Raw genomic sequence first — 12,428 nt, 5'->3', positions numbered from 1 at the left:
AGGAAGAAAAAAATACTAAGGGCAGCCAGAGAGAAAGGTCAGGTTACCCACAAAGAGAAGCCAAACAGACTCACAGCGGATCGCTCAGCAGAAACCCTACAAGCCAGAAGAGAGTGGGGGCCGATATTCAACATCCTTAAAGAAAAGAACTTTCAACCCAGAATTTCATATCCAGCCAAACTAAGCTTCATAAGTGAAGGAAAAATAAAATCCTTTGTGAACAAGCAAGTACTCAGAGATTTCATCACCACCAAACCTGTTTTACAAGAGCTCCTGAAAGAGGCACTACACATAGAAAAGAACAACCAGTACCAGGCACTCCAAAAACACATGAAATGGTAAAGAGCATCAACACAATGAAGAATGTGCATCAATCAACAGGCAAAACTGCCGGCTAGCATCAAAATGGCAGGATCAAATTCACACATAACAATATTAACCCTAAACGTAAATGGACTAAATGCCCCAAGCAAAAGACACAGACTGGCAAATTGGATAAAAAGCCAAAACCCATCAGTGTGCTGTATCCAGGAAACCCATCTCACATGCAAGGATACACAAAGGCTCAAAATAAAGGGATGGAGGAAGATTTACCAAGCAAATGGAGAGCAAAAAAAAGCAGGAGTTGCAATTCTCATCTCTGATAAAATAGACTTTAAAGCAACAAAGATCGGCCAGGCGCGGTGGCTCGTGCCTGTAATCCCAGCACTTTGGGAGGCCGAGGCGGGTGGATCACGAGGTCAAGAGATCGAGACCATCCTGGTCAACATGGTGAAACCCCGTCTCTACTAACACAAAAAATTAGCTGGGCATGGTGGCGCGTGCCTGTAATCCCAGCTACTCAGGAGGCTGAGGCAGGAGAATTGCCTGAACCCAGGAGGCGGAAGTTGTGGTGAGCCGAGATCGCGCCATTGCACTCCAGCCTGGGTAATGAGCGAAACTCCGTCGCGGAAAGAAAAAAAAAAAAAAAAAAAGCAACAAAGATCAAAAGAGACAAAGAAGGACATTACATAATGGTAACAGGATCAATGCAACAAGAAGAGCTAACGATCCTAAATATATATGCACCTAATACAGGAGCACCCAGATACATAAGGCAAGTTCTTAATGACTTAGAAAGAGACTTAGACTCCCACACAGTAATAGTGAGAGACTTCAACACACCATTGTCAATATTAGACAGATCTACGAGACAGAAAATTAACAAAGATATCCAGGACTTGAACTCAGATCTGGAACAAGCAAACCTAATAGACATTTACAGAACTCTCCACCTCAAATCCACAGAATATACATTCTTCTCAGCATCACATCACACCTACTCTAAAACTGACCACATAATTGGAAGTAAATCACTCCTCAGCAAATGCAAAAGAACGGAAACCATAACAAACAGTCTCTCAGACCACAGTGCAATCAAGTTAGAACTCAGAATTCAGAAACCAACCCAGAACCGCACAGCTTCATGGAAACGGAACAACTTTCTCTTGAATGTTGACTGGATAAACAATGAAATGAAGGCAGAAATAAAGATGTTCTTCGAAACCAACGAGAACGAAGACACCACATACCAGAATCTCTGGGACACATTTAAAGCAGTCTCTAGAGGAAAATATATAGCAATAAGTGCCCACATGAGAAGCAAGGAGGGATCTAAAATTGACACCGTATGGTCAAAATTGAAAGAGCTAGAGGAGCAGGATCAAAAAAACTCAAAACCTAGCAGGAGACAAGAAATAACTAAGATCAGAGTAGAATTGAAAGAGATAGATATACAAAAAACCCTTCAAAAAATCAATAAATCCAGGAGCTGGTTTTTTGAAAAGATCAACAAAATAGACAGATCACTAGCTAGATTAATAAAAAAGAAAAGAGAGAATAACCAAATAGATGCAATAAAAATTGATAAAGGGGATATCACAGATTCCACAGAAATTCAAACCATCATTAGAGATTATTACAAACAACTCTATGCACATAAACTAGAAAACCTGGAAGAAATGGATAAATTCCTGTACACTTGCCTCCTCCCAAGCCTAAACCAGGAAGAAGTCGAAACCCTGAATAGACCAATAACAAGGTCTGAAGTCGAGGCAGCAATTAAGAGCCTACCACCCAAAAAAAGCCCAGGTCCAGATGGGTTCACAGCTGAATTCTACCAGACATACAAAGAGGAACTGGTACCATTCCTTCTGAAACAATTCCAAATAATCCAAAAAGAGGAAATCCTTCCCAAATCATTTTATGAGACCAACATCATCCTGATACAAAAACCCGGCAGAGACTCAACAAGAAAAGAAAACTACAGGCCAATATCCATGATGAACATAGATGCAAAAATCTTCAATAAAATACTGGCAAGCCGATTGCAACAGCACATCAAAAAGCTTATCCACCATGATCAAGCAGGATTCATCCCGGGGATGCAAGGCTGGTTCAACATACGCAAGTCTATAAATATAATTCACCACATAAACAGAACCAAAGACAAAAACCACGATTATCTCAACTGATGCAGAGAAGGCCTTCGACAAAATTCAACAGTCCTTTATGCTAAAAACCCTCAATAAACTAGGTATCAACAGAACATATCTCAAAATAATAAAAGTTATTTATGACAAACCAACAGCCAATATCATACTGAATGGGCAAAAACTGGAAGCATTCCCTTTGAAATCTGGCACTAGACAAGGATGCCCTCTCTCACCACTCCTATTCAATATAGTACTGGAAGTTCTAGCCAGAGCAATCAGGCAAGAAAAAGAAATAAAGGGTATTCAACTAGGAAAGGAGGAAGTCAAATTGTCTCTATTTGCAGACGACATGATGGTATATCTAGAAGACCCCATCATCTCAGCCCAAAATCTCCTGAAACTGATAAGCAACTTCAGCAAAGTCTCAGGATACAAAATCAGTGTGCAAAAATCACAAGCATTCCTATACACCAATAACAGACTTAAAGAGAGCCAAATCAAGAATGAACTGGCATTCACAATTGCTACAAAGAGAATAAAATACCTAGGAATACAACTAACAAGGAACATAAAGGACCTCTTCAAGGAGAACTACAAACCACTGCTTAATGAAATAAGAGAGGACACAAACAGATGGAGAAACATTCCATGTTCATGGTTAGGAAGAATCAATATCGTGAAAATGGCCATACTGCCCAAAGTAATTTACAGATTCAACGCTATCCCCATCAAGCTACCAATGACCTTCTTCACAGAACTGGAAAAAACCACCTTAAACTTCATATGGAACCAAAAGAGAGCCCGCATAGCCAAGTCAATTCTAAGCAAAAAGAACAAAGCGGGAGGCATCACACTACCGGACATCAAACTCTACTACAAGGCTACGGTAATCAAAACAGCATGGTATTGGTACCAAAACAGAGATATAGACCAATGGAACAGAACAGAGGCCTCGGAGGCAACACAACACATCTACAACCATCCGATCTTTGACAAACCTGACAAAAACAAGCAATGGGGAAAGGATTCCCTGTTTAATAAGTGGTGGTGGGAAAACTGGCTAGCCATATGCAGAAAGCAGAAACTGGACCCCTTTCTGACACCTTACGCTAAAATTAACTCCAGATGGATTAAAGACTTAAACATAAGACTTAACACCATAAAAACCCTAGAAGAAAACCTAGGCAAAACCATTCAGGACATAGGCGTAGGCAAGGACTTCATGACCAAAACACCAAAAGCACTGGCAACAAAAGCCAAAATAGACAAATGGGACCTAATCAAACTCCACAGCTTCTGCACAGCAAAAGAAACAGTCAATAGAGTGAATCGGCAATGAACAGAATGGGAAAAAATTTTTGCAGCTTACGCATCTGACAAAGGGCTGATATCCAGAATTTACAACGAACTAAAACAGATTTACAATAAAAAAACAAACAAGCCCATTCAAAAGTGGGCGAAGGATATGAACAGATACTTTACAAAAGAAGACATACATGAGGCCAATAAACATATGAAAAAATGCTCAGTATCACTGGTCATTAGAGAAATGCAAATCAAAACTACATTGAGATACCATCTCATGGCAGTTAGAATGGCGATCATTAAAAAGTCTGGAGACAACAGATGCTGGAGAGGATGTGGAGAAATAGGAACATTTTTACACTGTTGGTGGGCGTGTAAATTAGTTCAACTATTGTGGAAGACAGTGTAGCGATTCCTCAAGGACCTAGAAATAGAAATTCCATTTGACCCAGCAATCCCATTACTGGGTACATATCCAAAGGATTATAAATCGTTCTACTATAAGGACACTTGCACACGAATGTTCACTGCAGCACAGTTTACAATAGCAAAGACCTGGAATCAACCCAAATGCCCATCGATGATAGACTGGACAGGGAAAATGTGGCACATATACACCATGGAATACTATGTAGCCATCAAAAATGATGAGTTTGCATCCTTTGTAGGGACATGGATGAACCTGGAAACCATCATTCTCTGCAAACTGCCACAAGAACACAAAATCAAACACATGTTCTCACTCATAGGCGGGTGTTGAACAATGAGAACATATGGACACAGGGAGGGGAGCACTATACACTGGGGTCCGTTGGGGGGAAATAGGGGAGGGACAGCGGGGAGTGGGGAGTTGGGGAGAGATAGCATGGGGAAAAATGCCACATACAGGTGAAGGGGAGGAAGGCAGCAAATCACACTGCCACATATGTACCTATGCAACAATCTTGCATGTTCTTCACATGTACCCCAAAACCTAAAATGCAATAAAAAAAAAAAGACTATTTTGGTTGCTATGGGAACAATAACTTGTATAGCAGTTGGGATAGAACTCATTCAACCTTGAATGGTTTTATTTTTTTCTTAACAGGCTGTATATTTTAGTCTTAATTATTTAATTACAATATCAATATTTATTCTAATATATACGAAGACTATATGTGGGGAGTGGACTTAATCAATGACTTTCAATGAGAATGGCTGAGATAAGTACCCCACGCCCCATGGAAGGTATCAAAATTAGCTGAAGAACAGTTTTTCAAACTACACATGAAAAGAGCAAATAAAGCAACTTTTTAAAAGAGCTTTGAAAACTGAAAAAATACTGGGTAAAAAAGCATATGATTTTCTTCTTCAGTTCCAATGCCCTTTATCTCCATTTTACTTGAACAACCCACTGCTATAAACTCATGCTGAATCACATATCATCTGAAAGTGCTGTTCTTCTGAAATGTTAAGTTCTAGTATGCCTCACTTGAATAGACAATCTCTCCATGATGTTATTTCCACTTAGTTGCCTTAGACACTACTATGGTACTTCAGAATCTATCTCTAAAACTGGGTAGAAAGAGGTGCCTCTGTGAATTTTCAGTATATTCTCCAAATAAGAGCTTTTTAGTATAACAGCACTGATTCTGTTTAGGAATGTCAATGTAGATTCCTCATTAGAACTAAGTACAGGAACTGTGGCATAGTCATGCCTCTAAGGTCTTGTACAATGCCTTACATATCGTAGAGGCACTGGAGATTTTACTTGATTTTAGCACTACTTCTTAGGAGGTAGGATAGCATAAGAGTTAAAAGCATGGACATTTAACTTTTAGAAGCACACATAAAAATACATCCAATGGGAGAAAGATCCAAGATGGCTGATCACTAGCAGCTTGGGATTGTAGCTCCCAGAGAAAGCACACAGAACGAGAGGATGCCACACTTTAAGACGAATTTTTGTTACCCACGGACCGGAAGATTCCCAGCAGAGGAGCCCCACGGGTAGCCAGGGCAACTCTTGTGGCCAGTGTGGTGGTTTTGCTGGCGCGTTGGCACAGAGGTTCTTGGTGCAGGGTAAACGGGACTGGGTCCCCTTTTGGTTGATGTTTGGAGCTCCAGGAAGGCAGAGTCGCCCATTTACCTGACTGAAGAAGGGATTCAAGAGGGAAGCCAGACTGGAGATTCCCAGGCAGAAAAGCACCACGAATCTTAATGTTGCTGTTTTGGCCGGTGCAGTGGGTTGCTCAGATTTCGGCGCTGGGAATCAACAAGTTGGAGGTCTACTCAGAGACCTAATTTGAAAGTAGGCAATTACAAAGATGACAGGTGGATGAACTCACAATGATGGGAAAAAACCAGCGTAAAAAGGCTGAGAATACCCAAGATCAGAATGCCTCTCCTTCTACAGGGGATCACAGTTCCCCATCAACAAGAGAACAAGGCCAGATGGAGAACGAGTGCGTTCCATTAACAGATTTAGGCTTCAGAAAGTGGATAATAAGGAATTTTAGTGAGCTAAAAGAACATGTTCTAGCCCAATGTAAGGAAACTAAGAACCCTGAAAAAAGGTTTGACAAAATGCTAATGAGAATAGACAACTTAGAGAGGAATATAAGTGAATTAATGGAACTGAAGAACACAATACGAGAACTTTGCAAAGTATGCACAGGTTTTAACAGTCGAATTGATCAACTAGAAGAAAGGATATCAGAGGTCGAAGACCAACTTAATGAAATGAAATGAAAAGACAAGATTAGAGAAGAAAGAGTAAAAAGGAATGAGCAAAGTCTCCAAGAAATATGGGACTATGTGAAAAGACCTAATTTACGATTGATAGGTATACCTGAATGTCATGAAGAGAATGAATCCAAGCTGGAAAATATTCTTCAGGATACTATTCAGGAAAACTTTCCTAATCTAGTAAGGCAGGACAATACTCAACTCCAGCTAATCCAGAGAACTCCACAAAGATATTCCTCAAGTAGAGCAACTCCAAGACACATAATCGCTAGATTCACTAGGGTTGGAATAAAGGAGAAAATTCTAAGGGCAGCTAGAGAGAAAGGTCACGTTACCCATAAAGGGAAGCCTATCAGACTCACAGCAGACCTCTCAACAGAAACCCTACAAATTAGAAGAGAGTGGGGGTCAATATTCAATATCCTCAAAGAAAAGAATTTTCAACCCAGAATCTCATATCCTGCCAAACTAAGCTTCATAAGCAGAGGAAAAATAAAATTTTTCACGAACAAGCAAGCACTCAGAGATTTCATCACCACCAGGTCTGCTTTACAAGATCTTCTGAATGAAGCACTATACACAGAAAGGAACAACCAGTATCAGTCATCCCAAAAACTTACCAAAACGTAAAGAGTATCTCTATAATGAAGAATCTACATCTACTAATGGGCAAAATAGCCATCTAGCATTAAATTACAATATTGAACTCACAAATATTAATATTAATTCTAAATTTAAATGGATTAAATGCCCCAATCAAAGACACAGACAGGTAAATTGAATAAAAAGTCAAAACCCATTGGTATGCTGTATCCAGATCTATTTCACAAGCAACGACATACAAAGGCTCAAAACAAAGGGATGGAGGAAGATTCACCAATTAAATGGAGAGGAAAAAAACAAAACAAAAACAAAAAACAAGAGTTGTAACTTTCATCTCTCACAAAATAGGCTTTAATAGTAACAAAGACTAAAAGAAACAAAGAAGGACATTACATAGTGGTAAAAGGATCAATGCAACAACAGGAGTTAATGATTATAAATATATATGCACCCAATGCAGGAGCACCCAGATACATAAGACAAGTTCTTAATGACTTATAAAGAGACCTGGACTCCCGCACAATAATAGCAGGAGATTTTGACACCACATTGTTAATATTCGACGGATCAATGACATAGAAAATTAATAGGGACATCTATGATTTGAACTTAGACCTGGAATAAGTAAACTTAGTGAATATTTATAGAATTCTCCACCCCTGGTCCACAGAACATACATTTTTCTCAGTATTATATTACAACTATTTTGAAGGTGACTACATAAATGGAAGTAAATCACTCTTCAGCATTTGCATGGCATTTCACAGACTTAAGTCAAATATTGGTTGGCTGTTTGTTATTTTCTTCCCTTATTCCTTCCTGTCTCTGTTGTTAAGCATAATTATTGGCATAAAGGAGGTTTTTAATACCTACTTTTAGATTGCATTCCAGCCCAGGCAATAGAGCAAGAATCCTGTTCTCTCTCCCCCTTTTTCTTTCTCTTTCTTTCTTTTTCTCATAAAAAAAAAATACATCCAATGGTATGATGTCTAGGATTTGATTCAAAACAGTATGGGAGTCAGAAATGAATGGCTTCAGTCAGTGTCTGGGATCAGAGAAGCTGGCAGCAGCTGAGAGATTGGCCCTTAGTGCTTACACTAATGAGACTGCCATTGAAACAAATCCTATGGGAGAAGAGCCAAGAGCAGGTAAGGAACAACAGGTGGAGAGTATGACACTGACACCTGTGTCCCTGGGAGGAAACAATTAAGAATCTCTTATCATGTTTGCTTGAGTGCTCAGTGGTGTGGGTTGAAAGGGAAAGAAAATGGTTGTTTTGGGGCTTATGTACAGAACTTTAGTATTTTTGTGATGGATATCATCAAGCTTCTTAGCATTACCAGATGACCTTCCCCCAAGTCTTCATATAAGCATGCTACACTATGAAAAATGTTTTCTGTTGAGAAGGAAATTTAAAGATTTAGAGGAAATATATCTACAAAATATGCTCAGCAAAAGAAAATAAATGTATTTGTTCAGTTTTGTGTCATTTGTTCTGGAAAATAAATGGAGGTTGATACTGTCTTTAAAAAGGACAAAGAAAAATCTGATAAAGTAGTTCGTAGGATTAGAAACTGGAGTATAACAGGCATGTAGTTCAGATTTAACATTCGGATCAATGTCATTTCCAGTCAGTGGCTACCCATATGTTGCTATTCGTGTTATGATGTATCAAAAGCTCTTAGTCATAATATTGCTGCTAAGATGGCGAAGAACATCATGTGTGTAGGATGACAAACTTTTGACTCTCTTCCACTGAAAAACCAGGCCCTGAAAGTAGTTTTTATAGAATGTAGAAGAGAAGACACAACTCTATCTTTGTTTCCCAAATGTTTGCAGTTGATGCCAAGGCTTTTAACTCAGACCTCTTATACAAGAAGAAATTACAAACTGGAACAGAACAAATTCACTGATAAAAGTGATCTAATATATAATATGCTAGATCATACAGCTAGAGGCTTCTCAGCTTACTTGGTTAGATAAATAAAACCTGGACTCAGTGATGACCTACATTTTATAAAGTTGAGATGTCAGAGCTTCTGGCATAATGTGGAAGAGGAAATCCAAAAGTGTAGTGTGATCAGAATGTAGAAGTGAATTTACCGCCTGCAAGCTGCATACTCACCCTACTCCTGGTACCAATTATAGAGCTGACAAGATCTACTCAGGAGGAAGAAACCACATCAACAATCTGCTGAACATGAATAATTTAACATAAAGAATATTGATTAATAACAGAAGATTAACTACTAAGAGGGATAAAGTGACCTCTAAATAATACAAGAAAAGGAGATGTAGGGAATACATACTTTTTGTAGGGCTAAGGTAGAGTCATGAAATAAAGATAACCTTGGAAGAGGGCCTTTTCCCTCCAACCCCTTCATTCATCCAAGGCTAAGTTTCAGAATTTGTGGGAGAGGATGTGGCTATTGCCCAATGGATGGCAGAGACACTCAATGAGGTATCACAGTCAAGGCTGACACACACAAAACACTGCTTGCTAAGATACTAGAAAAACTTGGCTGGGAACCTGTCAGCTACAGTGGCAGTAAAATTAGCTTGAAAGCCACCTACTGTCCAGAACATGGAAGCTGCCTGATGAGATGCCAATGAAACTCACTTGATGGTGTATTCTACTGGGTCTCCTGACTACCACTGGATCTCCTGGACACCACCAGTAGAGAAGCTGTCAGCTAGCAAGGAAGCCACCCATTGGCAGCCACAGCACAAGAAAAAGAAGAAAACACTAGAACAGGAAAAAGAATTCCCAGCCACACATGGTGGCTCACGCCTGTAATCCCAGCACTTTGGGAGACCCAGGCCCAGTCATTCAAGACCAGCCTGGGCAATATAGTGAGACACCATCTCTGCAAAAAAAATAACAATTAGCTGGGCATGGTGGCATGCACTTGAAGTCCTAGCCACTAGGGAAGCTGAGGTGGGAGGATGGCTTAAGCTTGGGTGCTGGAAGCTGCAGTGAGCTGAGATTGTGCCACTGCACTCCAGCCAGTGCAACAGAGCCAGACCCTATCAAAGGAGAAGAAGAACAAAAAAAAAAAGTTGAAAGAAGAAGAAAAAGAAGTATCATCTTCCAGTGTTCTTCCAGGACCTTCTACTAACAAGTACTAAAATTGCAACAAGTGGCAAAGCAGAAAAGAATGATTTACAGCTGAAAGGCAATAAATTGATAACTTGCAAAGTTGGGGATAGATATGAAATAAAACTTGACATATGCGATAACTGTTGAAGCTGAATAATAGTTACAAATGATTATTCTGACTACTTTGTATATTTGAAATTTTCCATAAGAAAAGGTTTTCTTATTTACTCTTTTCTAATGCACTGGAGTTAACCCACTTGACCTCAAATCCTGGCTCAGTCACTTACTGGCTAATTATTTTAGTGCTTTGCTTCCTCATTTGTAATAACAGTAGCTACTTCATTTTGGATATAGGAAGGAGTTAATAGATATTTCATGAAAAGCAATTAGAGGAGAGCTGACTTGCAGTAAATTCTCAATAAATTTTATCTATTATTACTATTTGTATTATTTATACTGGTACAACATAAACATACTGCAAAAATAAAAGTTGGTAATTCATAGGAAATTAATCCAGAGATTCTATTGATTTGACCTTCAGAATGCTAATCTTATATATATAGATCTATTATATATTAGTCCTTCAGAGAATAACTTACCTTATCTTTGATTTTGTCAACTCTAGCATCCAAAGGCTGGTTTTTGCTCTGTTCCTGATTACATTTTCGATTTCCTCCACCTGAGCTTGCACTTTTAGTTTGTCCCATGGAACTTGAAGCAGTAGTGGATAGTACAGATGTATTGATACCAATTACAGATGATGTACTATTTCCATTTATTGACCCATTTACACCTTGAAAATAAAAATAAACATATTTATACAATGGAATATTATTGAGTCAGTTAACAATGAAGTACACATACATGTAAAATTGAATGAACCTGAAAATGTAAGTGAAAGAAGACAGAAAAGGTTTTATTGTATGATTCCATCTATATGAAATATTCGGAGTAGGTAAACCTATAGAGACAAAGTGAAAACTAATGGTTGCCAGGGGCTGAGGGAAAGGGGAATGGGGAGCAACTGCTTAATGGGTCAGAGTTTCCTTTTGCAGTGATGAAAATGTTTCAAAACAAGAGGTGGTGGTTGCACAACACTGCGAATGCATTAAATATGCCTAAACTGTTCACTTTAAGATGGTTAATATTAAGTGAATTTCACCTCAATTAAACAAAATGTTTAGAAAGATGATGAAATGCAAATGTTCTCCTTTTAGAGCAAACTTTGTAACACTTAAGTGAAAAGAAAGATAATAAACCATCTAAAATGTTATGTTTCAAATTATATTCTAACAAGTTGTTAATTGTAGAAATATTGTGATGATTTAAAAACAGTACTAGGTTATGAATTTTAATGAAATTAACACTTAATTACAGAAGAAGTAACATTGTATTGGGTTACATATAGGGAGGTAATGAGATACAGAGGAAAAAGCAGAATTGGGCTCAAATTCTGACTAGATCACATCCTTATGTAAGCAGCACTTTCTTGAACAACTTATTTGACCTTGGTTGCAAAATTAAAATACTTCTAATCTCAAAGAATTATTGTAAGAATTAAGCAAGAAAATGTGAAAAGGTCTAGCATAACACTATAAAACTGTTACTAAGGCCGGGTGTACACGGTGGCTTACTCCTGTAATCCCAGCACTTTGGGAGGCTGAGGTGTAAATACTGTTTGAGGCCAGAAGTTTGAGACCACTGGCAACATACAGAGACCCTGTCGTACAAAAAATAAAAATAAATTTAAAAAATGTAGTGAGGCGGCCGGGCGCGGTGGCTCAAGCCTGTAATCCCAGCACTTTGGGAGGCCGAGGCGGGTGGATCACGAGGTCGAGAGATCGAGACCATCCTGGTCAACATTGTGAAACCCCGTCTCTATTAATACAAAAAAATTAGCTGGGCACGGTGGCGCGTGCCTGTAATCCCAGCTACTCAGGAGGCTGAGGCAGGAGAATTGCCTGAACCCAGGAGGCGGAGGTTGCGGTGAGCCGAGATCGCGCCATTGCACTCCAGCCTGGGTAACAAGAGCGAGACTCCGTCTCAAAAAAAAAAAAAAAAAAAAAAAAAAAAAAAATGTAGTGAGGCATAGTGGTGCCTGACTGTAGTCCTTGGGAGGCTGAGGCAGGAGGATCACTAGAGCCCAGGAAGACAAGGCTGTTGCAAGCTATGATCACACAACTGTACTACTGCCTGGGCAAAAGAGTGAGCCCTTGTCT

At 39.1% G+C, this 12,428-nt stretch overlaps 1 protein-coding gene across 22 annotated transcripts in view; it reads right to left on the bottom strand.

Annotated features, from left to right (window-relative positions):
- BAZ2B (bromodomain adjacent to zinc finger domain 2B) overlaps nucleotides 1–12,428 on the bottom strand; it is a 432,545-nt gene that overhangs the window by 132,360 nt on the left and 287,757 nt on the right. For all 22 annotated transcript variants that reach the window (XM_064382711.1, XM_064382695.1, XM_064382705.1 and 19 more), the window contains one exon: nucleotides 10,809–11,002. In XM_064382711.1, the coding sequence (XP_064238781.1) occupies nucleotides 10,809–11,002 (194 nt within the window). The remainder of the gene's footprint in view (nucleotides 1–10,808; nucleotides 11,003–12,428) is intronic.

Source organism: Aotus nancymaae, unplaced genomic scaffold, assembly GCF_030222135.1.
Source record: "Aotus nancymaae isolate 86718 unplaced genomic scaffold, 86718_ANA_hifiasm-v0.15.2.pri h1tg000029l, whole genome shotgun sequence".
Taxonomy (NCBI): Eukaryota; Metazoa; Chordata; class Mammalia; order Primates; family Aotidae; genus Aotus; species Aotus nancymaae.
The sequence above is the reverse complement of the archived record's forward strand: the minus strand, read 5'-3'. Positions and strand labels throughout refer to the sequence as shown.